The sequence below is a fragment of the Triturus cristatus genome, chromosome 3_1, assembly GCF_964204655.1.
Source record: "Triturus cristatus chromosome 3_1, aTriCri1.1, whole genome shotgun sequence".
Classification (NCBI taxonomy): domain Eukaryota; kingdom Metazoa; phylum Chordata; class Amphibia; order Caudata; family Salamandridae; genus Triturus; species Triturus cristatus.
Window position 1 is genome coordinate 4,778,361 of NC_140583.1, and position 27,099 is coordinate 4,805,459.

Consider the following 27,099-nt stretch of genomic DNA (forward strand, 5'->3'; position numbering starts at 1 on the left):
GAACAAGCAGGCAGGTTGTTGGCATTGCAAATCAAGCAGGAAAGAGTTAAAAACACGATCACTAGGATGGAAGAAAATGACAAAGTATATACAGAAGCCAAAGATATCCTGCGGGTCTTTAAAAATTTCTATCAAGGCCTTTATACCGAGGAAAATACAGGAGGTCTCCAAAGTGAGGAATATATGGAGAATGGCCCTCGACTTGATAACATAGTCAGGGAAAAGCTAGAGATGGAGATTTGCGAGGGTGAGGTTATAGCAGCCTTGCAGGAATTATCCACGGGCAAGGCCGCGGGCCCTGATGGGATTCCTTTGGAGATATATAAATGCTTTGAGACAGAGATTACCCCGCTCCTTATAGATCTATTTAATGGCATAGTATGTACAGGGGTGGCCCCAGACTCATGGAGGGAAACAAACATAGTTGTTTTCCATAAAAAGGGGAAACCTAGTGAGAAACCGGGATCGTACCGCCCCATTTCGTTGATTAACGCGGACACCAAACTCTATTCCAGAATCTGGGCTAAAAGGCTGAGCGGGATCATAGGCGGCCTTGTCTCCCCTTGGCAACATAGGTTCGTAGCTGGGCATGGTACTACAGACCACACTAGAAGAGCAATAGCCCTGTTCGATGCCCAGTCCATCGAGGGAGACGGGATGGCCATGATCCTGCTCGATGCAGAGAAGGCTTTTGACCGAGTGGTTTGGAGCTTTCTCTGGGGGATCCTAGAGGGGAGGGGATTTGGAGAGAAATTTATAAGAGCACTTAGGGCAATGTATGTCAACCCGGTTGCAAGAGTGGTGGTCATGGGCGAGAGCTACGATAAAATTACTATAAATAGAGGCACGCGCCAGGGCTGCCCCTGCTCTCCAATCCTCTTCTCTCTGTACATTGATCCGTTCATTCGAAAGATACTGGGTTGTCCAACAATCAGACCTGTGGTTTGCAAGGGGTACGAAACAAAGATTTTAGCGTATGCGGACGATCTGGCTGAAGTCACCCCAGATCCGCAGCAGGCACCTTTGGTTTTGACACAAATGGCAAAGGATTTTGGCAAACATTCAGGATATCTACTAAATGAATCTAAAACATTAATAATATGCACAAAGAATATTGTCAAAACGGATGCAAGATTTGTGGACTCAGCGAGTTATCTGGGGGTCAGAATTAACGCCTCGATAGATAGAATAGTAGCTGAGAACTTTGGCCCCCTGAGTAAATCTATAGATGCAGACCTAAAAAGAATCAATGTATTACATCTATCGTTGATAGGGAGGGTCAATGTATTGAAAATGACGATGTTCCCCAAAATTCTTTATCTGTTCCGGGCCATACCTCTCTTAATTGAAGAAAAAGTGATTAAAAGCTTGGAATCTATCTTTATAAAGTTTATCTGGCAGTACGGGAGGATAAGGCGATCTACCAATCTTATGTCTCTCCCTAGGGATAGGGGTGGTCTGGCCTTACCAAATCTGAGGCTGTATCATTGGTCGTGTTTACTGATGCATATGTCCATTCTGTTTCAGTCAGAGCCACAATCTAGTCGAGAAAATCAAGAAACTCAGGTGCTCCCCTCAATTTTTGAGCTATTAGTAGGGAGAAAAGCCCTTGGTCTCTTAATGCGTGAAGTTGATCGTAGATACTATAGAAAAGTCCGCTTCAAGGTATTGGGTGGTGCATGGGGGGTTTGGAGGGCAATATCAAAGTTTTGTGGAATCCCCAAGGTAAATATATACCTTCATTTAAACAATTCTAGCTTATTCCCACAAATGGCAGCCAATAGGAATCTGCAGGTATGGGAAGAACTAGGAATTAAGACATTAGGGGATGTAATGAGGGGAGACGAGATTTTGGGGTTTGATGAGTTGCAGAATAGCGTTGGTATTCCCTCAAAACACTGGCTGTTGTACGTCAAATTAGTCTGTAGGCTGAAGGCATTAAGACCGAGGATTACATCACTAGCGGAATTCCCTATTGTAGATTTATTGGTGAAAGGGTGTAATAAGATAAAGGAAATGTATAGTCTACTCAACAGAGAAATTCAAGACGATATAGAAAAAACCGAATCCGCTTTGGCTATAAAACTGGGAAATCCCGACGTTGATCTGGATTTGGCCCTCCTATCGAGCAAGAAAATATTCCGTTCCACCAGCTTGAGGGCACAGCATTACAAAATCTTGTTCAATTTATATCACACGCCAGCTAAGTTATATGCCTGGGGGGTAAGGGAGGATGATAGCTGCCCCAGATGTAAGGAGGGTCAGGCAGATCTGCTTCATATGTTTTTTTACTGTGGGTCTCTGGCCGGTATTCAGAGGGAGATAGAAAAATTCTGGGAGGAGTTGACAGGTCAAACAATCGATATATCCCCTACCCTTATGGTATTAGGTTGCGATGATATGTTGAAACTGGGGAAAGCGGAGGAAGCTTTGGTTTTCATCTTCGTCGCAGTACTTCGGATTTTAATTTCCGCTGGGTGGAAGGATATAGCAGCTCCCTCATTCCAAATGTGGCTCTCGAGATTACTCGGTTTGCATAATATTGAGATCTCTTTGTATGCTCAGAAGGGAAAGAAATCAAGAGATTTTGGAGAAAGTATCTGGGCTCCTATCTCAATCTGGAGGGGGGCCGGAATGTGAGAGGAGGAGGGAAACACGAAGAGTAACGATTGTTAAAAAGCTCTAAACAAAGAAAATGTGGCTTCTCACCCTGATTATGTTAGGTTTTGTATGGGTAAAGGATGTTTCATTACGGTATTATTATTTTCTATGAACTCTTGCACTGACGCAATGATGTAACTTTATGTTAACTGTACAAACTGCAAATAAAAAAAAATTTTTTTTTAAAAAAAAGGTTATATAATATTTGCTCCCAGGATTAGGGCTGCCACTTTTGGCTTTGGTTCCTTTAACCCATATCCAGTGCAAAGTTCTCAGTCTTGCAGTCTCTCCGCTGTGTGAGATAGGGCTCTTTGCTCCTCTCACATTTACTGCACGTTATTACTTAGAGATTTAAAGTTGGGTCTGTTTCACACATTTAATAAAGGTCCCAAGTTCCTCTCTTCGCGTTTTGTTTGATGGCCTTTCCATGATTACCAGGCTGTTGACGCGTTTCTCATATTCATTGCATAAACTCTCCCTCCTCTTGTATTTTCTTGGATGGCTCCTTCGAGTCCATGAATAAAGACATTCTTCTTATATTCACTGCACATAAGGTTTGTCTTGTGCATTTGCAGATAGATCTTTAGGTTTGAGAACTGATTAAAACCTTTCCCACATTCACTCCATGTATGATATTGACATGTGTTCTCTGATGACTCCATAGCTCTTCTAAGTCACTGAAATGGATCCCACATATCATACATGAATATATTTCACCTTTGTGGGATTGCTTATGGAATGTTATAAATACAGACAGAGTAAATATTTTCCCACATTCACTGAGTGTATGCGTTTTCTACAGTGAGTGTTCACTACTGGTGCCGTAGGCAAACTAACTGATGAAAACCCCTGGCACAATCACTTAAAATTAAAGTTTTTTTACTGTATGGGTGTTGATGGGTTCAAAGGCTTGATAAATCACTGCAACTCTTTTCACATTCATAGTGTGGGTTTTATCCTGTGTATGTGGGTGTGTTTTCTAATGACCTTTTAGGGATAATGATATTTTTATGGTTTTGCCTTGTGTGTTTGCAGATGGTACTTTAGGTTTGATGATTGCATAAAGCTTTTCCCACATTCATTGCATTTGTATGGTTTTTCTCCTGTGTGTGTTCGGTAATGACGCTGCAGGTGTATCAACCGATTAAACCTCATACAACATTCACTGCATGTGTATGGTTTTTCTCCAGTGTGTCCTCGACTATGACATCTAAGGTTTGTTAACTGAGTAAAGCTCTTTCCACATTCACTACATGTGTATGGTTTTTCTCCAGTGTGTATATAGTGGTGGCGCTGTAAGTGTTCTGACCGATTAAAACCCCTACCACATTCACTGCATGTGTATGGTTTTACTCCTCTATGTGATCGCTTATGGCGCTGTAGACTTAGCAACCGATTAAAACCCATATCACATTCTTCACACTTGTATTGCTTTTCTCCAATATGCAACCACCGATGATCGCTAAGGCTGGATAAGTGAGTGAAACTCTTGCCACATTCACTGCAGGTATGTGGCTTTTCTCCAATGTGTGTTCGGTAATGGCGATTTAGGTGGGATGACTGATTAAACCCTTTACCACACTCAATGCACACATATGGTTTTTCTCCTGTATGTGTTCGCTGATGAATTATTAGCTGTGATAAGTGAATAAAGCTCTTCCCACATTCACTACATATATGTGGTTTGTCTCCTGTGTGCATTTGTTGATGCCTCTTTAGGTTTCCTAACCGATTAAAGCTCATCTCACATTCACTGCACTTGTATGGCATTACACCTGTGTGTCTGAGTTGATGGGTGGTAAGTATTGATGAGGTACTGAAACTCTTTCCACATTCACAGCACGTGTATGGTTTTTCCCCAGTGTGTGTCCTCTGATGGGCCTTAATGTTACAGGGGTATCTGAAACTCTTACCGCATTCAGGACATATGTGTGGTTTTATTCCTGAGTGTGTCCGTTGATGGAGTCTAAGACCTGAAGAGCGACTGAAATGCTTCCCACAGTCCTTACATATGTGTGTTTTTTCTACTCTGTGCGTTTGCTGATGAATCTTTAGATGAGATGGTCCATTACAGGTCATACCACATTCACTGCATGTGTTCAGTTTTTTTTTCGTTTGCACTAACCAAATGTGCTTTGGGTTCAATGATTGTTTAAACATCGTCTCATATTCACTATGCTTGATTTATTACCTATGTAAGTTACTAAAACTCATCCCACATTCACTGCACATGGATTTTCTAATGTTTTGTGATGGGTTCCTGAGTGTGAAAATTAACTGAAGTGATTACTACACACTGTAAATGTAAGAAATTTCTTGTGGCATTAGAATATCCAGTTTTTATATTTCTGTACTGACCTTTATAGCACCGAAGCACAAAGGGTCAAATTAAAGAAGCAACGTACATTAAGTACTTTTAGATACCCAACAGCATCAACAGACAGTGCAGATGACATGGGTTTTCAGAGCACTTCAAACCTTCAGTTTGCCAGGTTCCCGATTTAGGTATGATAGTGGACATTTGAGAGCATGGTTGTAAGGTAGGAATGCTTTCTGTATATACTGGAATGGATTTCTTCACCAACGAGCCATCACATTTAATCAAATTTGAAAGATATTTCCATGTTACTGCATTGATATGGTATTTTTCTCACAAGTTTACCAATTTAACATTAGCACTAAATGGTCACTGATCATTTTTTCAATTTTCAGTTGTCTAGTTCAACATTAGCATTGGCTTTACCGTTGAACTCTTTTTCTGGCTGCTGTGGACTGACTTACAATGGATTTGCTATGTTCCAACACCAAGGCAAGAGTTTATCTATAAAAATGTATAATTACTGTGCGCGTTCCAGAACAATTGGATTTTGTACACTTTTTACATTTGTTGGTGCAATCAATGCATTGTATTCACTGTGCACTCCGCTCAGATTCTGAGATCCGCTTCATCGATATTTCTCGGAAGTGATGTATCTGTTCATGTGTGCATTTCCATCTCTTACTGGATTCTTCTAGCTCCCAACACTGAAGACATTTATTAGAAGTCTTATTGGAGATAATATTTTATTTTTTAATTTCTTCATTCTTCATGGGTGCACCTTTAGCTGTGTGAAAAGAGATTAAAAAAATACATTTAAAATCATTTAGACTGTCTACAGTGTGAAGTATAAAATGAGGTAAATGTGACAATATCTTTAAATAAAATCTAAAGCATGTCATTTTAAAACATTAGATCTTTCAAGCAAACAAACATGTAACTAGGTAGTGAAATATCCATATGATGTGCTCCATGTAGTGCATGTCAAAGATGAGGTGGGTTGTGTAATTATAAACAAATCTGTTTCTTGGCACGTGATCTCTCTCTCAGTATATATAGTCAGCTGTCCCTGCATACTCTGTCACCCAAAAAACTTTCTCCGCTTAACAGGAGGACGCTAATTAATATATTTTCACTAATAAGTCTCCTTCCTCGGTGTGTAAACATGATTAAAAAAAAGCCAACTGTAGTATATGAAAGCAGTAAGTGACCTTTTTTCGTGACTCTCTATTATATTCCAACAGAACATGGGTTGCAAAATACTCAAAATATTCTACAGCATTTATTTCCCAGAGACAAATCGAGAGTGGCCCCTTTACTTCCCCTGATGAACTGGTGTCCATCCAGAAAAGTAGTCACAAAATCTGCATCACCAGTTCCCAATCCTGAGGAGAACTCTGTAGACATACAAGTTCAGTACACGTCAGATTTCTGCGTGAGCACGCTAAAAATCACAAAATGTTGATAGAGTGTCTCATTTATTTCACGAGTTACCCTTAATTTTTTAATTGCATCATAACAATAGGATGTGTTCATTAGACCCAGCCGGAATTTTTTATTCCACTTGTGGAATTGGAGGAATTTGCAACTCTGCGTTACTTTTTTAACACAGAGTACTGACAAAGTTGCGCCAATCGCCGTGTGATCATTTGTTTCCGAGCATTGCAATGACAACGGGAGTAACACGAGCCTCCAGCAAGCGAGCTGGTGAGCGCAAGCAAGATTTGGCATCCTCCAGTACAATTTCTGTTTGCTAGGAAGCCTGCTGGCATGATTTTCCAACACAAGCGATCCCAGGAGTGCTTGGGGTTAGACGGCTGCTTCTAGAGTATGTTTTCTACTCGAGTGACGGCAAAATCAACTCGAATGGACGCGCGCTCTTACGCACGATGTGGTGCAGTTTGTGCTGATTTTTCAACACAGAATGCACCACCCAGTGCTAAATCGCAGCAGGGCATGACTTTTTTGCACCTATTGGCAGAACTCTGCAGTTTTCAATTAACTTCACGTAATTCTGTGGATTGAAATTCATCGAGTTCCGCCCACCCCTAGTGTTCATATGATTTTTTTAAATAAAAATTAAGCATTAGTACTTCATGTCGAGGAGTATTGATGTGAAAGCAATGAAGTCTAGCATTGTTGTATAAAGAATGAAAAAGATGCAGGATAAAATAAAATTGTGTAGATTTGCATAAATATCATGTGGACAAACTATTGAGAGTACTAATCCATAGTAGAGGCGCTGCTTGTTTGATATACAGATTTGTTTAGTTTAAAGCAGTGCACGGATTGTGATCCTGCCAGGCATTTGTGACACTTGCACAAGGCACTTTACCTTTGTATTCTGGGCAGTGCATTGTTATTGAGCACCTCTCAATATGTGTCCATTAAACGAGGTTAAAGGGTTTTGTACGCGTGATACTGCCAAATGTCAAGCCTTGTTTTGGCTGCCACCTGGCGCTGTCCCTACCTATGTGTTGCAGACTGGTGTGGCCACATTATACTCAGGGCTCTCTGCTGTGCACAGCCGTCACCTTGATGATATAAACACAAGATTGCACTACTGAAGGATACAGCCTATATTTATTACAATTAAGAAAATCCAAGAAGTTTATTACAACAAATTTGATTCTCTTAATTCTTAGACAAGAATGCAGACGTTTCACCGTTTTATACTTTACAATAATATTAGGATAGGTGAGGACAGTAGGCACTGTCCTCACCTATCCTAGTGAAACCGAGGATGTACTCAGGGCAAGGTCAGCAAAACTTAGGTGAGATGGGAGGGTGAGGGGCCACTCTTTCTCCTTCTTTCATGAACACCTATGATGAGAAATAAGGGGCAAAATCCAGTGGGTTCTGCTTTCTACTGAAAAGCAAATATTTTATTTATTGTCTATAATCAGTTTTAACTGAAAACCAAAAACCCTTCTTCCAAGATTTGGGACACACGACCTGCATGGTAGTACCAGGGACACACTTGCAGTCTGCCTCACTCTTTACATCTCAGTTGGATGTAAGGTGAGAGGTGTGTGAGTGCATGGTGAGAGGTGTGTGAGTGCATGGTGAGAAGTGTGTGGGTGCAAATGAGAGAGGAGTGTGTACGGTAAGTGCAAGAAGTGCAGTGATTATTCTGATTGCAGAATAGATGGTGTGTATTGTGGGTCCAGGGTCAGTGTCATAAGCTATCCGTGTTGGGTGAACGGTTTGTGTGGTGAGTGTAAGGAAGTCAATGTGTATAGTGAGTGTAAGGAGAGCAGTGTGTATTGTGAGTGTAAGGAGAGCAGTGTGTATTGTGAGTATAAGGCGAGCAGTGTGTATTGTGATTGTAAGTTGAGTAGTGTGTATTGTCAGTGTAAGTAGAGCAGAGTGTATTGTGAGTAAGGAGACCACTGTGTACTCAGAGTGTAAGGCGAGCAGTGTGTATTGTGAGTATAAGGCAAGCTGTTTTTATTGTGAGTGTAAGGAGACCGGTGTGCATTGTCAAGTGTAAGGGAAGCACTGTGTATTGTTAGTGTAAGGAGAGCAGTGTGTATTGTGAGTGTAAGGAGATCAGTGTGTATTGTTATTGTTAGGAAGTGGTGTGTATTGTGAGTATAAAGCTAGCGGTGTGTATTGTGAGTGTAAGTGAATCATTAGTGTAAGGAGAGAGGTGTGTATTATGAGTGTAAGAAGACAGTGTGTATTTTGAGTGTAAGTGAAGTGGTGTGTACTGTTAGTGTAAGGAAAGCAGTGTATATTGCTATTGAAAGGAGAGTAGTGTGTATTTTGAGTGTAAAGAAGGCAGTATTTATTGTGAGTGTAAGGAAGGCAGTGTGTATTTTGAGTGTAAGGCGAGCAGTGTGCATTGTGAGTGTAAGGTGTGCGATATGCATTGTTAGTGAAAGGAGAGCAGTGTATATTGTTAGTGTAAGGTGTATATTTGGAGTGTGTAGTGATCAAGTCACGCAGGTAGTAGTAGTTCAGAGAAGTTTTATTCAGGATAGTTACAAGATGATAAAGAGACCCCACCAGGAGCAGCCAACAAGCTGCTCAGCCCACTCAACTGTGTCTTCTCAGACTGAATCATAATATTCTAAACAGCATCATCAAAGTAACATTCCATTGGTGGTAAATAGCACTGCATTTACTAAAATCAGGATATAACAGAGTGTTAGGAGATCAGTGTGTACTGCAAGTGTAAGGGGATCGAAGTACTGTGAATAACATATCCCCCTTTCTTATACGGAAAAGCAAAATGAAAAGAAAACGAAAGAGGAGAAGTGGAGGTCGAGAGAGAATTGAACATACCAAAGTAAAGAAAAGAATGAAGAGAAGAAACAACAAGAAGATAAGAAAAGAAAACTGATAGAAGTTCAAGAGAACAAGAAAGATGGAAAAACAACAGGAAAAACAACGGATAGGCACAACCCATCCTACCTTCTACAAAGAGAAAAGAAGGACAAGGGAACAAATGACTATAACAAAGAGCAAGTTAGTCAATGTCATGACAGTATATGGGTCAGGACCCATAGAATCTTAACTGGATAATATGGGTGTGAACCCATGACTAAACACTAGGAAAGAAATGGTTAACAAATGCAAAAATATTCTGATTTACGCATAAATGTGCTAAACGGACTAAAACCCATAGCAAACGTGCAATGTAGAACAACTGAACTAATCGTACAATCCTATGAAGGAAAAAAAAATTGAGAAAACAGACTGTAATGTGAATATAACAAATGAAACAACGGACTCCAAAAGTGAGAACTTCGGGTCCTTGAACGCACAATGTAAGGCTTTAGTGTATTGGAGCTATGTAGATGCACTCCAAGAGTGCTTTGAAGTCTGCACTGGGGGCACATTTGGTGTCCCTGTGCATAGTCCAGCTCAAACCGGTTGCAGGAGCCATGTTCTCCTGCTATGGCATGAAACTGGACAAAGGACATGGGTGTAGCCACCCCTCTGTCCTGACCCTCCCATAGGTGGGTCCCCAGAGTTTGTCCCACCCCTTTCTTGGGTATAAAGTAGGAATCCAGACTACAGGACTTTAGATTTTACCTGGACTAAACTCTGCTACAGAAACCAAGTACTTAGACAATCTGCACGACGCTGGACGACTGAAGAATCTCCATTGGAGTAAAGGAGATACTCCCCTGCAAGGCAGGCACCTAAACGCATCAGACCGGTTTGCATCTTCCAAGCTCCTGAGGACTCTGAACATTTCTGCAACACAGGAGGTGGGTTCCCGAGGTCTCTGAGGTTGGTCTGCTCTCTCAGCAGTTCTGAGACCAGTATCCCTCGAGGGGACCGTGCAACCCCAACCCCAGTGCACCGTGTACTTCTGCATCAGCATATGCTTTTCAGCGATCCATGAGGCTCAATCAATCAATCAGACATTTGTAAAGAGCACTACATACCTGTGAGGGTCTCGAAGCACTGGGAGGGGGGGGGGGCGCTACTGATCGAACAGCCAGGTCTTGAGTAGCCTCCTGAAGGTCAGCAGGTCTTGGGTCTGTCGTAGGCTCAGTGGGAGGGTGTTCCAGGTCTTGGCGGCGAGGTGGAAGAAGGATCTCCCACCGGTGGTTGTTCTTCGGATACGTGGGGCTATGGCGAGTGCGAGGTCGGCAGAGCTGGCGGTTGGGGATGTAGAAGGAAAGTCGTCTGTTGAGGTATGCTGGGCCGGTCTTGTGGAGGGCCTTGTGTGCGTGGATGAGGAGCTTGAAGGATATCCTCTTGTTGACGGGCAGCCAGTGCAGGTTTCTCAGGTGGGGGGTGATGTGGCCGTGGCGTGGTACGTCGAGGATCAGTCGTGCCGAGGCGTTTTGGATGCGTTGCAGTCGTTTGATGAGCTTGGTCGGGGCTCCCGCATAGAGGGCGTTTCCGTAGTAGAGCTGACGAGGGCCTGTGTGACTGTTCTTCTTGTATCTGTCGGGATCCACCTGTAGATCTTGCGGAGCATGCGGAGGGTGTTGAAGCAGGAGGAGGAGACGGCGTTGACATGCTTGGTCATGGAGAACGTTGAGTCGAGAATGATTCCCAGGTTGCGTGTGTGGTCGGTGGGTGTCGCGGCTGCCCCCAGTGCCGTCGGACACCAGGAGTCGTCCCAGGCTGAAGGTTTGGAGTAGAGGATGAGGACCTTCGTCTTGTCTGTGTTCAGCTTCAGTCGGCTGATCTTCATCCAGTTGGCGACAGCCTTCATTCCTTTGTGGAGGTTGGCTTTGGCGGTGATGGGGTCCTTGGTGAGGGAGAGGATCAGTTGAGTGTCGTCGGCGAAGAAGATTATGTTGAGGTCATGCTATCGGGCAACGTGTGCGAGCAGGGCCATGTAAATGTTGAACAGTGTCGGGCTGAGGGAGGATCCCTGGGATACGCCGCAGATGATCTTGGAGGCTTCGGATCGGAATGGGGGAGGTGGACGCTCTGGGTTCTACCGGAGAGGAAGGAGGTGGCCCATTCCAGGGCTTTGTCTCGCATCCCTACGGCATGGAGGCGTGAGCGTAGTGTGCGGTGGCAGACGGTGTCGAGAGGTCTGAGAGGTCCAGGAGGATGAGGGCTGTGGTCTCACCATTGTCCAGCAGGGTCTTGATGTCGTCGGTGGCGGCGATGAGGGCGGTCTCGGTGCTGTGGTTGCTGCGGAACCCTGACTGGGAAGGGTCCAGGATTCTGTTTTCTTCGAGGTATCGGGTTAGCTGTCTGTTGACTATCTTCTCGATGACCTGGGCCGGGAACGCGAGCAGAGGGATGGGTCGGAAGTTCTTGAGGTCTCTTGGGTCTGCCTTGGGTTTTTTGAGTAGGGAGTTGATCTCGGCGTGTTTCCAGCTCTCTGGGAAGGTCGCGGTCTCGAGGGAGAGATTGATAACGTTGCGCAGGTGGGGTGCGATGGAGCTGCTTGCTTTGTTGAAGATGTGGTCTTGGTGGTGTCATCGATGCTCACGCTGGTCCAGGCTAGCAGGGGGTCGTGGTCGATGGTGTGCGGAGAGTCTGTTGTGTTGCTGTCTGTTGGGGCTGTCTGGGAGTTGAAGCTGTCGTGGATGTCTGCTATCCTCCGGTGGAAAAAAGTGGCGAGGGAGTCACATAGGGCTTGCGACGGCGGGATGTCGGTGTTGGAGCTGGGGTTGGAGAGTTCCTTCACAATGTTGAAGAGCTCCTTGCTATTGTGTGCGTTGTTGTCGAGGCGGTCTTTGAAGTAGGTCCTCTTGGCAGTCCTGATGAGGCTATGGTGGTTACGGGTGGCGTGCTTGTGGGCTGCGTGGCTGTCCGGAGACTGTTCACTGTGCCATTTCTTCTCTAGTTTCCGGCAGGCTCGCTTGGAGGCTAGGAGTTCTGGTGTCTCTTTGGGGGGGTTTCTTCAGCGTGGTGAGGCTGTTGGCGCAGTCGTGGATCCAGCGTCTGGGGCTGTGGGCAGCGTCGTCGGTGTTGGAGGGTTCGGTGGGTGGTCTGAGAGCGAGGTTTGAGTGTAGTTGGTCTTCGGTGATTTTTCTCCAGCAGCAGCGAGGGATCTGTTTGGTGCGGTGGTGTGTGGTGGGTTTCTGGAAGGAGAAGTGGATGCAGCGGTGGTCGGTCCAGAGGAGTTCGGTGGTGTGGCTGAAGGAGACGTGGGGGCTTGCGGAGAAGATGGGGTTAAGTGTATGGCCGGCGGAGTGGGTAGGCGTTGTGACGAGATGCCTTCGTCCGAGGTTGGCGAGGTTATCGATCAGGGTTGTCGAGCTGCTGTCGTTGTTGTTCTCAAGGTGAAAGTTCAGGTCTCCGAGGAGGATGTAGTCGGTGGAGGTCAGAGTGTGCGTGTGCGTGCTGATGAAGTCGGCGATGGAGTCGCTGAACTGGGGTCGGGGTCTGAGGGGTCTGTAGACGAGGGTGCCTCTGAGGGGGGAGTTGGGGTCTGTGCTGATCTGGAAATGCATGTGTTCGGCGGTGCTGAGAGTATCGTCGGTGCTGGTCGAGACCCTGATGCTGTTCTTGTGGACGATGGCGATTCCTCCTCCGACTCCATTGGTGCGGTCTCTGCGGGTGAGTTTGTAGCCGTCTGGGATCGTTATGGCGATGTCGGGTGCGGAGGAGTCGTTCATCCAGGTCTCTGTCAGGAAGGCAACGTCCGAGGATGATGTGTTGAGCAGGTCCCAGAGCTCAACGGCGTGTTTGCGTGCGGAGCGGGTGTTCAGTAGGATGCATCGGAGGTGGTTGAGGTCTTTCTTCGCGGGTTGTTCGGCGGCTCTGAGGATGGTGTAGCTGCAGTTCCGCCAGTTGAAGGGACTGTGTATGCGTTTCGGGGCAGCCTTGAAGCAGGTATGGATCCGTCCGGGGTTGAAAGCGTGGTCTGCTGCCATTGTAGCAGTGGTGGTCGTCGTGGCGGGTGCAGGGACCAGGGGTTCTGGTGCTGGGCGTGGTCCGGACACAGACGGGCGCAGACAGGCTTGCCTTAGGTGCGCCTTCGGCACGCCAGCGGCGTGCCCGCTTCGCGGCCACGCACCATCCGCCATATATGGGGATGTGGGAGGGAGGAGCAGCTGGGAGGCAGGGGCTGCGAATGGGCAGTGAGGGGGTGGGCCACAGGGGACGCAGCGGCGGGAACGGGAGCGGCGAGGGCACCGAAGGCAACCAGGCACAATCAGGGGCAGCGAGGGGGAACGGAAGGCAAAAGAGGGCACAGAATGAAGGGGCAATGAGGGGAACAGAAGGCAAGAAAACGGGCACAAATCAGGGGCAGCGAGGGGGAACAGAAGGCAAAAGAGAGCACAGAATGAAGGGGCAACGAGGGGGAAAGAAGGCAAGAAAAACGGACACAGATAAGAATGCAGGCACAGGGGGAGACAGGCAACAGCGGTCACAGACACCAGAAGACAGTATGGGCAGTACAGGGAAAGACAGACAGACAGCGACAGTGATACAAACCTAAGGCCTACCAGTGGCCACCAGGGAGGAGGCACAGGTGGTAGCCTGCGGGTGGAGGAGGGCCTCAACTTCTACAGCAGCGGCAGCTGGGGCAGGGTCAGAACACACAGGCGGAGCTGTAGGGTGGGGAAGCGACCTACCAAAAGGTCAAGGGTCGCTCTCCTCACCGCGCAGCGGCCGCCATAAATTGGGATGTGGGAGGGTGGAGCAGCTGGGAGGCAGGGCAGCCAATGGGCATTAAGGGGGTGGGGTCGCAGTGGACGCAGCAGCGGGAACAGGTGGACGAGGGCACCAAACACAACCAGGCACAATCAGGGGCAGCGAGGGGGAACAGAAGGCAAAACAGGGCCCAGAATGAAGGGGCAACGAGGGGAACAGAAGGCAAGAAAACGGGCACAAATCAGGGGCAGCGAGGGGGAACAGAAGGCAAAAGAGGGCACAGAATGAAGGGGCAACGAGGGGAACAGAAGGCAAGAACAACGGGCACAAATCAGGGGCAGCGAGGGGGAACAGAAGGCAAAAGAGGGCACAGAATGAAGGGGCAATGAGGGGAACAGAAGGCAAGAAAAACTGGCACAGATAAGAATGCATGCACGGGGGGAGACAGGCAACAGCGGTCACAGACACAAGAAGACAGTATGGGCAGTACAGGGAAAGACAGACAGCGACAGTGATACAAACCTAAGGCCTACACTGGCCACCAGGGATGAGGCACAGGTGGTAGCCTGCGGGTGGAGGAGGGCCTCGACTTCTACAGCAGTGCCAGCTCGGGCAGGGTCAGGACACACAGGCGGAGCTGTGTGGTGGGGAAGCGACCTATCAACAAGGTCAAGGGTCGCTCTGGGCTGTGCTTTGGGCTACTTGGGCTGCTTGTAGTCCTGACCCTGTGCAGTATTTCCACCGAAGGTTCCCGGCCTACACTCCACGAGTGTTCCGTGGGCTAGTATTTCGTGATGCAGCTTGAGGTCCCTTCACGATCCCTGGTCCGTTGGCCTGTGGGTCCCTGTGAAGGTAACTTTGACTTTACTTGGGCTTCCCTAGTTGCTCTAGACGTGCCCTGACTCTCCATAGCTTGGAGAGTCCCCAGGACCTTGCTGGTCCTCACCGAAGCGTATTTCCTCTGCCGGCTTGGGTTGCAGTTTCCAAGGCTTGTCGGTGTTCAATCCGGACACTGACCCCCTCAGCACTCAACATCCTTCGTGGGACAGCTCACCTCTGGACTTTGGTCGTCGTGTCCTGGTCCCCATGGCTGCAGAGTCAAGCATTGCATCTTCTCACCTGATGCACCCGACATCGGTGGGCATCCGTCTATCGTGCCCCTGATCACTTTGAAGAGACCCAGACTCTGTCCCCTCTACTTTCAGGTTCTTTTCACCTCGGATACAGGATTGGATTCCACCGGACACTTTTCCACATCACGCCATCGAAAACGACGAAGGTTCCCGACATCACTTGACCCCTATGCACCCGGCTCCTCTGGGATAGGTAACACGGGTATCTCGGTACTCTCAAGGGTGCTGGCCTTAGAACCTTCTATGTTCCAAAGGGTTTGCTTGAAGTCTTCTCCTAAGTGTCCTTAAACTGTAATTTTCCAACCACGACTTTCTCATAGAGTTGTACGGAGCACGCGTCTGTGTTCCCACACTGCACCTGTCCTCAGTGGGCTCCCTGTGTCATTCCTTTGGGTGGTTCCTTGGGGTCCCAGCGATTCTACGTGCTTTAGGCACTGTGTCAATTGAAGGTGTTGTTGTTATACAATTTTTTTAGTATATGGTTCGGTCTCACCCTGGAGTCCGCTGTGTGTTGGGCTATTTACTGTCGTTCTATTGATTAACTATTTCTTGCTTTGTGCTCTAATCTCATATAGATATTAGTAGAGTGTGCTAAGTAATACATACATATATTTTATAAACACTTGTGTGGTTCTCCATTCATTTGATTACTCAGGAGGTACTGATCTGGTAAACCAAGCTGCTTTACATTCCTTCAAGACTTAGCCTAAAGGCTGCTCTCCACAGCTACAACTAGGATAGCTTTCAATAAAGGTTGTCTTTAAACCTATCATCAATAAGGGGTTGTTTGGACTGGTGCAAGGTGCCCACTATAACTAGTGGACAGCATATACCAGGCCAACTTCTCACATGAGTGTAGGGTGAGCAGTATTGGAGTGCAAGGTGAGTGGTATGCCTTTGTGAGTGCAGGTTGAGTTGTACCCTTATGAGTAGTGATGCATGGTGATTTGTGTGCTTGAGTGAATGTAGGGTTACTGGTGTGCTTGTGTTAATGCAGAGTGAGGGGTGTGCCTGTGTGAATGCAAGGTGAGTGGTGTGCCCATGAGGGCCTAGTGAGTAGTGTTCCCTGGCATCTTTATATTGATAATGAGTGACCTGCGGGGTTTCTGATCCCACAGATGAGTGATAGTCATTCTGTTGAGGCAACAGTGCCAGCCTGCAGTGGTCTGTGTGCTGCTGCGTCTCTGCTGATGTGCTGATCTGTTCCTGCATGGATCCCTGGGAGGGGAGGAAGCTGGGTCCCACTGCAGTGGTCTGTGTGCGGCTGCGTCTCTGCTGATGTGCTGATCTGTTCCTGCATGGATCCCTGGGAGGGGAGGAAGCTGGGTCCCACTGCAGTGGTCTGTGTGCGGCTGTGTCTCTGCTGATGTGCTGATCTGTTCCTGCATGGATCCCTGGGAGGGGAGGAAGGTGGGTCCCACTGCAGTGGTCTGTGTGCTGCTGCATCTCTGCTGATGTGCTGATCTGTTCCTGCATGGATCCCTGGGAGGGGAGGAAGCTGGGTCCCACTGCAGTGGTCTGTGTGCTGCTGCGTCTCTGCTGATGTGCTGATCTGTTCCTGCATGGATCCCTGGGAGGGGAGGAAGGTGGGTCCCACTGCAGTGGTCTGTGTGCTGCTGCGTCTCTGCTGATGTGCTGATCTGTTCCTGCATGGATCCCTGGGAGGGGAGGAAGCCGGGTCCCACTGCAGTGGTCTGTGTGCTGCTGCGTCTCTGCTGATGTGCTGATATGTTCCTGCATGGATCCCTAGGAGGGGAGGAAGCTGGGTCCCACTGCAGTGGTCTGTGTGCGGCTACGTCTCTGCTGATGTGCTGATCTGTTCCTGCATGGATCCCTGGGAGGGGAGGAAGCTGGGTCCCACTGCAGTGTTCTGTGTGCTGCTGCGTCTCTGCTGATGTGCTGATATGTTCCTGCATGGATCCCTGGGAGGGGAGGAAGGTGGGTCCCACTGCAGTGGTCTGTGTGCGGCTACGTCTCTGCTGATGTGCTGATCTGTTCCTGCATGGATCCCTGGGAGGGGAGGAAGCTGGGTCCCACTGCAGTGGTCTGTGTGCTGCTACGTCTCTGCTGATGTGCTGATATGTTCCTGCATGGATCCCTAGGAGGGGAGGAAGCTGGGTCCCACTGCAGTGGTCTGTGTGCGGCTACGTCTCTGCTGATGTGCTGATCTGTTCCTGCATGGATCCCTGGGAGGGGAGGAAGCTGGGTCCCACTGCAGTGGTCTGTGTGCGGCTGCGTCTCTGCTGATGTGCGGATCTGTTCCTGCATGGATCCCTGGGAGGGGAGGAAGCTGGGTCCCACTGCAGAGGTCTCACTACCGGAACGCTTTGTGTGTTCCATTGTTGTTGTCAGATGAGCATGTGAACACGGTGTGAGGTCAGCACATTTAACTTTATGTCATGTGCCGACTTTGCACATCCATCGTCGTCCAGTCGCTTGGTGGAGTCTAGGGCACTCTTTACTATCCACATGTGGTGCGCCCACATGTCTTGGGGTGGCGCCCCTTTGTATGGGGGATCGAGGGTAACTGTCTGCAGTCACGTGGCGCACAGCTTGCACCGCATACCAAGCCATACTGGCACCTTTCTGTAGTTCTATGGTGCACTCATTCTGGTGATGCACACACCACGTTTAACTGTGAGCACTAACTCCTAATGTAGACATGCAGCATCTGGGGTCACTCTTTGAGTTCCTTTGTGCATTCAGAATGGAGAGGCTCAACCTACAGATATTACTTGTTTATAATATATCGGTGTGTGTGTGGAGCAGGTCAACCTATCGGTGATGCCCACACCATGCACTTCTGTGTTGCCATCCTGGTGACTACATTGCGTTTATCCAGACTTTCTGTCTGCATCTTGTAAGGAACTTCTTTTTTGTTTTATATAGCGCAAAGTAGACCCGAGACATCGGATATCAGAGCGCTTTACATGAGCACCGGTTTCGTTACAGATGTACACATTCATTTTTTTTTTTTTGTTAGGCACGGGATTAAGTGATTAGGGATGCATGTGATACATATTAATAACTTTATGTGTACGAGTATGATTGAGGAAGCAGCATGCTGAGTGTCTAAAGTGTAAAGTTAAAGTGCGTCAGTGTGGTGTGGCATGGCTTCATTTTGTGAGTGTGTTAGCATTCCCAGCATGCAGCACTACACGGTTCCTTTCCATATTTCCTTCCCAATCCTGGTGTACCCGATATTGACTGGGAATAATGAAAAGAAGGTGTTGAGACATATTTAGATGCTATTGACGGAGATGCCAGAGGCGGCCAGCGGCAAACAAAACTGGTGTGGCGAATATTCAACCCACTGACAGGCCCTGTTGAAAAAACCCAGTAGTGCTCGCTACCAAAGCTCTCAATCGTGGCCCATTTTAAACAGTGTTTATTACGGGCCACGATTGAGTGCTCTGAAGATTCTCGCAGTGCCTGTCAGTGAGCTCATTTAAATTAAAATAAAGAAAAAAAGATTTACTTACCCACTGCTCCTCTTCGTCTCGGCACTCGGGGGCTCTTCCAGCACAGGCAGCAGCCTCCCAGAGCCTCTTCCAACTCCCCTCTACCAATCCTGGCGCTGCTCTCATGCTGCTCAGCAGCACCATGATTGGCTGGAGCACCCTGGTGCGACGCTCCTCCAGGCCCTGGAGGCCTGTGAATGTTCTCCGCCCAGCTGTCTAAGACTGCTCAGGTAAGAGTGTTTAAACTGCGCTCGTCAGGCTGGCCTTTGCAAGACAGCTGGCCAAAGTGTCATGCACACTTTAAACTGAAGTGCACTGAGCCCACGGCCCCTCCTTGCTGCCTGCCCCGTCGAATCGGACTTGGCTGCTTGCCAGAATGAAAAATAAAATGGTAATAAATGTATTTTATTACCCTTATATTTTTCATGTTTCTTCACTTTCAATGGCGTGGTGACGCTCCTTTGCCCTTATGGAGGCACCGCCACTGGGAGATGCCTTTACCAAAAAGAAAGAGTACTCCTTGTTGAAGCATTGCCTGGGACAAGAGGACACAAACGTAATGAACCCTTTTCTAAAGGAAATATTACTGGAAGAGGACGATGTAGCTGATGAATATGCCTCAGCCATGAAAATGTCGGGTTCTCGTTTCTACCCTCACAAAGTGTGATTTTTGAGAGTCTCACATTTTATAGATGTCATCAACCACCTGGGGAAACCATCCAGAGTATTGTGGGTGCGCTGAGCGTTCTTGCTGCTCGATGCACGCACAAAGCATAAGAAGAGGAGACGGCAAGGGATCAGATGGTGGAATAAAACAACAAGGAAAATCCAAGAGGCATTATTGACTCAATGGCTTCGTCCAAAGGTAATAGTGGACAAAGTCAGTAAAGTTGCCTCTGCAATGAGAATACGCAAACGTACTTGGCGGAAGGTCTTTAATGCCGCATTCACCATGTGCCCAGAGAGTGGATATCGTCAGTAGAGCCAACAAGACGGAGAGTTGATCACAGGCAGAACATTCAAAGGCTTAGATTGTTACAAGAGTGGTAGCAAAATCACTTAGGCAATTCCTTGTGTTGTCCTACAGGGGATTGAAACTGCAACAAATGCAAACATGCATTAGCATAGCCAATAGGTCTCGCCTTTGAGATCTTATAGGTGTTTAGCTTGAGCTATTGGTTTGGCCGATATTTGTTAGCTATGTTGTAGAGTATTGTGACTGCTGTGCAGTGTGTGGATAATTTTTAATATAAAAGTGTTTCAATTTTGTTATTTTCTATATCACCAAGATGACATTGTGTACAACTGAACGACCTTATGGTAAAACATATTTACTGTCCTTGAAATAGTGGGATTTTTTGCGTGCGTGTTGTAATGCTTGTTTGTTATATATTTTCTGTTGTGGTGTGGGGACAACGGCCTCATGAACACACTTGTTAAGATTTGTACCTCTCAGAGCACAGGTGTTATCTTAGCATGCCATTGGGTGGAGCGGAAGAATAGAATGCTCGTTTATTGGGTGAACTGGTAGAATGCCAGTGCGTTTGCTTCAAATGTCAAACGTGATATTCATGAAAACGCCCACACGCGGACTGAGGGCAACTCACCTGCCCAGCCGGTTACAGGCCTGGGTGGTGGCTGAGCCTAGAGCATGGGTATCTCGTTTATATTGCACTTGCATGTAAGCAGTGGGTGTAGGGTGTTCCTTGTTGCCATCAATGGGGGATATAAAGCATCGAACACACGATCATCACAACATGCCTGGACGCAGATATCTAAACTCAGCAATATGCTTTTTAGCAGTCTCAGAAGGATGAACGATGGAGTGGAACTCACAAGGATTCAGACGTTATTTCAATTTCACAACAGTCAATCACTATATTTTCACGGTGTTTTAAGGAGGTCAAACAATGACATTTGAGGAATAGTTATGGAAAGACAACTTCATCTGCTATGGTTGCACCATGCATGTTGTGAATTAAACACTCCTGTAGTCTGTGAATGTCACACATAAAATATACTTCTAATAATTTGATAAGAATTGATTGTTTATAAAGCGCCAACATTCTATTTGGGCAAGCTCGCAGCAGCTAGATACTTTTACATGGGAAATAGTACTAATAAATAAGGTGAGGCACATCAACCAAAAAGCTCACACGAAAGTCCATCCCCTCATTCTATTTGTGTTTTCTGAAAGTGTTCAATGTGTTAAGCTGTTATGCTGAAAATGCAGACATTACGCTCAAATTTAAAACAAATCCAAATGGACTGACAGTGCACATTTTGTAGAGACAGAAAAGCTGGCTGCTGTAGACAAAAACTGCAGCATCTAGCGTCGACGTATCCCGCACTGCAGCTCCTCCACAGGGGCGATGCTTACAACAACGTTTCCAGCTGTCAAATGCTCACTAGTTGTGTAGCAACGTCAAAAAACAACAACTGAGAGTGACATTTCTAGCGAATTCTGCTCTCTCACTAAAATCTTGGGTGCGAATTCAGACTCCCTTCTTTCCTGGTCATGCCATTTTTAGGTCTAGTTGAGTCAGCGCATGTGCTGCTCTGCGAGAAATTTAGTGTGTGGGTTTTCAAAGTGCTGCCACAGGCTTTTGGTGGCCTAGCGCTTGCGTTCCGCGAGCGTGCATGCGTGCAGGCGCCATGTGGGTTTCTGTCAAGGCTCATTAAGCCTTGCGTGCCTCAATGAGCTTTCACTTTCGTGCTTGTTGATTACTGTGTTTGGCTACGGATAATATATTTGCCTAGTTGTATACACTTTTATCACAGGATTACACACCACTTTCAATCATAACTTGAGTTACCCTGCATACCATGTGAGTTTAGGTCTTTAATTTAGTGCGTAGTGAGGGTGGTACAATCAACAACGCGCTTAACACCATCTCTTCGAGTATTGTGTTAGATCTCTTAAATTTGCCACTAGATGGCGACCGTTCAATTTCACAAGGTTATAGTCACTTGCAAGTTGCTCCTTCCCAGAAAACAGCGCTGACGTGTTTTATTTCTCCACATAAACGTGGGTGTAATGGTGCTTCTGAAGTCCTTCTCTTTCTATCTCATTCATGTTCATGCTCTGTTGCACAGGGCATGTACGTACTTTGATTCCAGAGAGGCACACGCTGGAATAAACATATATATATATATATATATGTTTAAAAGGTCATGCTCGTGCTTTGTACTTTCCTCAACGAAGTACGAATGCTGGTAACAGTCAGTGGCACTCTGTACTTCGATGGGGAGAGACGCCCTCCAGTGATGTGCGCTACTTTCTTTATAAAAGTGTTTGAATAAACTTCAAGGACCCTTTCTTTATTTCTGCACACTGTCACCGCCACTTTACAGTGTGTGCACACCAGACTATCGTTTGAACAATTAACAGGGATTGTGTTATGATTGATAGGTTACGGCACTGTTTCCTAAGGAATCTTTATTTGTTTTTGTGCTGTCAGTTGAAATATTCTGAAAGTCCATGTTCCCAATAGATGGCGGAGGGATATCAGCCAGAGGTCACTGTGAATTTGCTAAGCACATGTGAATTGAAATGAGTCTTCAGTTCCCACTTGCCCCCCCCCCCCCGCCCCCAATCCACCGATAAAATCAGAAGTTTAACACTTCCTCTGCCGTAAACCCACCTCTTAGGGGGTCACACACTATCAAGGTTAAAGTAGATTTTCCCGCAGTGTTTTGAGACTTTTTGTGTTCTCTTTCCACTCAGGCTGCCTGTGAATTTATCAAAGCAAATGTCAACCCAAACAGCGTGGACTCCCTTTTCTACGCTGCGCAGTGCAGCCAGGCCTTGTCTGCATGTGTGGTGAGTATACAGCTTGGAATGTAAATATGCATGTTAGAGGACGTGTCACCCGGAAGGATGGGAGGGTATTTGGAGACAAGCGTGGCTTTCTTTACAATTGTTTTTTCGATTTGCTGTGAATTTCAAGTATACATGTTTTTCATTTGGGAAGTGCTGTAAAACCAAGGACTCTTGTGTGAATTACTTTCTGCCGTTGAGTGGAGTTGAGTGGAGTTTGATATATTGGCGTGGGTGGCGGATCTGGGTCATGGGGCCCTAGTGCGAGCCATTAAACTAGCCCCCCCCCATTTGATAATAAGACTGTAATAAATGAGGTGCAGTGCGTCCATCACATCCACAAACTCCAGTGTCTCTTCACCTGCTACACGTAATGTCATTTACTACAGGTCTCTGCAAGTTCCTCATTCTACTGCTCTTCCCTACCTCCACCCTGCCCCCCTCACATCTGCTTGATTACTTTAATGATCTCTCCGCCCCCCCCTTTTTTCCCCCTCTTCTGCCACTCACTCATTCCAATCCTCTTATATCTGGTTCCTTTCTCTTCTGCTCTTTGCTCAATCTGGTTTGCTTCTCCTATTCTGTCACTTTTTCCTGCCCTCTTCCCTGTTCTTTCATCTCTTTCCACTCTCTTCTTAATGTCCACTTATCCTCTACTCCTCTGATAAGTGAACACAGCCAAGTCTCTGTGCATGGCAAAAAAAAACAAGCATTGGCATAGCCAATAGGTATCGCCTTTGGCACCTCATAAGTGTTTTGTTATCCAGCACAATATCCTTGGTGCAACAACATCAAGTGTTGCATGGCTAAACACTTATAAGGTCCCAAAGGCGAGACCTATTGGCTATGCCAATGCTTGTGACAATTTGATCACCGAAACTGTGCTGTAGATGCCGATGTTAGAGGGAGATAAATACAAACAAAATGTCAAGGACAGCCCTGGGGAGGCAGGCGATGCCCAGCAGGCGAGAGGCTGAGGTGTACCCTCCAGATCCGCAGACTTTGGAACTGGGGGACCGGGTTTGTAAAACTGTATCTTAAAAACCCAGAATGTAAATACATGCGGATTGTCACCAAAACAACGGCGACATGAAATAAAATGAGAAATGTCAATAAGTAAGTCAAACAAATCATTTACATAGTGTTGTGGGGGAGGGGAGGGCGTGGCTAGCGGCTGGCGGGAATGGTTGCTTTCTAAAGCGGCTCCGTAGCCCTCGCCGACTATCCGTCAAAAATCTCTGTTTCCCACTTTGGAGACTTCCCCACGACATCGGGGAACTCTCCCTAATCTGGTCCAGCACTGCGGAGCGACCCGTGGGGGTTGATCGTCCCACCTAGAGCCGGTGAAAGCGACCGTACCGAAACGCCCAGAGACGCCCAAAATGGCAGCTGGGCAAAAGCAGAGCACCTAGCCCCGAGAAGGACTCACAGACTACAGCCACTAGGCCCCAGGTGAAGAAACATCTACTACGGGGTGCCACTACACCCCCTGGGAGCCCCCGAGATGCAGCATAATCGCAGCGACGACCGGGAGCAGTTGTGAGTGCGTGACGTGAGGCACCGCAGCTGTGACCCATCTGAGACGGAGGCCGGATCGGGGGGCAGCCTAATTGAGATCCCCGGCTCCGGGGCCTACCCGTCGGGCCTCTGAGCCCCACAAGATACTTCATGACTACATCCCCCAGCGGCCGTCGGGGGACAGAGGTGAGGAGGAGCTGCTTGGGAGCCGTGAGGGGTGTATCGGCACTCACGGACCCACCGGCGATCACGCAGAGCGGGGGTGAGAGAGGCAGCCTCCATTTAAGTGAGGCCCCGGACGCGCGGCCTACCCCATGAGCACCAGCACCCATGTTTTTCCGAGGAATCTCTAAACGAGAGGCACGCAGTGGCAAATCTGGATCAGACCCATATAAGGCCAAAGCTGAGAGCCTTTTTGCAGACACTCGTACCACGATAGAGTGCAGTGGGCCCTCACTCACCGCACGAGCTACAGTGAAGTACTGGGTATTTTAAGCCCAGCGGTGCAGGGGAACACACCCTATGACTTTGGGGTTCTTCCTGTTTCAGACCTACAGAAACACAGAGTCTTCTGGGTGAAGTCAAAGATCAGTTTATTGGCTGCAGACCAATTACAGGTATCCTAGAAGTACAACAGAGTGTATGTTCTCAGGAGACTGCTGAAAATCACAGAAACGGGCTTCTTCTTAAATACAGAATATCCTGCTTCAGGCATACATTCCTTAGTTTATGGCATGGTCATTTAGATGTATACATTTCAAACGGAAAGGCAGAGTCATGATGACCATCCCACATTCCAGTTAAGCCAGCCCGCAATTATTTACCCAGCAAGGCTCAGATCCCACATCAGATATCGATAGGCCCCAATAAACATGAGCATCTCCTGTTTGGGAAACAAGCCATAAAGCAGGAACAGTCAGGTGCGAAAGAGATTAGCTGGAGGCTAGTGTAGGATGAAAAGACTTTATGGTGTGTCAAGCCCTGATGCTAATCACAGGTGGCCAGAGGACGGGGAGCTCGTTAGACCAGTTTGACCTGGGGCAGCGGAGCCAAGCTGCCCAGGTCACAGAAAAGTCAAAGAAAGGCACAAGTGCTCTAAAAGGCCCGTATTCGCTTCATGCTATGTAGCCTATGTGAAGGCAACCATAAGATGGCCACCGATCTAAAATGGAACCCACGTAGTGATGTATAATAGCGTATACACAGTGCATTCATAGCTAAAACGTTACACAAAGCACTTGTACATACCGCATTAACCATTCGCGCTTCACTAATACCGGGATAGACAGGGGTAGGGCCCTGCCTCCTACGCGGTCCCAAATTCTAAAGTACGACAGACCCTCCTTTTGCCCTTACATAGGCAATAACTATACTCATTTCAATCCGAGTCTAGGTCAATATTCATGAAGTCATGGAGATGTTGCTGTAGCATCATCCTATTACTTAGCTCGTCCCTCGATACAGGTTTCCTTACACATAATGTAGCACAGAGGCCACATATCGCAGGAGCACACTGTATGCACAGACAGAACAGGAAAAGGATGGCTAAGATCACTCCAATGACCATCAGAACTTTCCAACCCCAGGCAGATATCAGTTCCCAGAACCACCCCACCAGTGACCAATCTCCTTTATCCACGTGTATGGACTCAGATATTTTATGTAGTTTGGAGATGGCTTGATAAACTGTTGGAGCATTGTCTGGTATGAAAATGCAACAACTGGATTGGATAACCTTACATACCCCACCGCGGTCTGCAAGTATGACGTCTAGAACCATGCGGTTCTGCAAAGTCATGAGGCGATCCGCTTGGAGCTCAGCTGTCAAATTACCAAGGGCACCAGCCGTAACATTAACAGTGGATTCAACCACACGAGTCAGTTGTCTCAGGTTCCTACTATTAACCATAGGTCCCCAAAACGGCAGGAAACCCAAAAAGAAATCTCCCGCTTCCTGACCGGCAGTATCCTCCTTACTAATCACGCCTCTCACAACTCTGGTCTTGTGATAGTCAGAGGCGGCAGTAAATGTTGGCGGTAGCAGATTTGCAATTTAACATGTGCCCGAGAAATCAGGGGGCAACCATGTATATGCTCGGTCATTGCAGATAAAATATGTACCCTTGGCAGCCAAAAACGCAGGGGAAAACTGTGACGGAAAAGTGTACGTTTCAGTACAGTCACTTCTTCCCAGTTGAACTCTAGGATTCTGACCATTACCTTGTAAACAGAACCAACCTATGTGGGGTACGACCCAGATTGGGGATGAGATTTTTCGCTGTCTTTCACCCAGACTAATACTATACCCCGTCGCGTTCCACCCTACATAAGCTCTCAACTCTTCTTTGGGAATAGATGAGTATGCGTCGATATCGATATACGGCAGCACTAGATAGGGAATACCCTTATTAATGGTATGTGGCATTAAACCACACACCCAACAATTGGTTGTATTCTTGACTAGTTGGTGCTGGTGCAGGAGCTGAATAAACGAGTTATTCACAAACTCTGATCGTCTAGCTTGTTCATGTTCAGGCAGAGGGTGAAAAGAGTGTGAGGAGACAGTAGGAGGAGGTATAGGCTGTATAGTGGGTGCAATGGGCTCTTGAGAGGAGAAGAATACAAATCCTACAGTAAACACTACCATACTACATAATACGAACAGGCATAAAAATACAAAACGTTTGCTCTTCATTATTTTACATATTCTTGCTTTAAAGTTCATTTCCTCAGTGAGTCTCTCCATCTTAAAAAACTCCATCCTCTAATCGTGCCGCTCGCGGCGGGTGAGTATCTTCTGCTAAGGAGTACGCCTGTCAGTCCAGGGAACGCCCTAGACCAACCAGAACCGTCGACCTAACGTCTTCGGCCTGTACCCCAAAGTCTTGGCACCGTGACCCTGCGGCTGAACCCGGATGGTGGTTCGAAAAACAAAAATCAAGAAAGTCCTTCAGATGGGAAAGCTCTGGTTATCAAAAAATAAAAAGGTAAAAGAAAAAGAATATTTATTTGTCCATAGGCCTTGGTCTTAGATTGTAATGGAGACGGCCAGGTACTGTTTGATCTTGAAACAAAAGTTCAGGCTCTGTGGTGTCCAATCGAATTGACGGTGGCACAGCTTCTTGCAAAATATCGTCACTTTCCTGTGCTGAAGTT

General features: G+C 47.1%; 1 protein-coding gene across 1 annotated transcript in view; it reads right to left on the minus strand.

The window, feature by feature from the left end:
• Window positions 1-375: 375 nt before the first annotated feature.
• Window positions 376-27,099, minus strand: part of LOC146859575 (uncharacterized) — a 150,706-nt gene continuing 123,982 nt past the window's right edge. The window contains exon 3 of the mRNA XM_085646509.1: window positions 376-5,765. Coding sequence (XP_085502635.1) covers window positions 3,670-4,821 — 1,152 coding nt within the window. The 5' untranslated portion in view covers window positions 4,822-5,765 and the 3' untranslated portion in view covers window positions 376-3,669. The remainder of the gene's footprint in view (window positions 5,766-27,099) is intronic.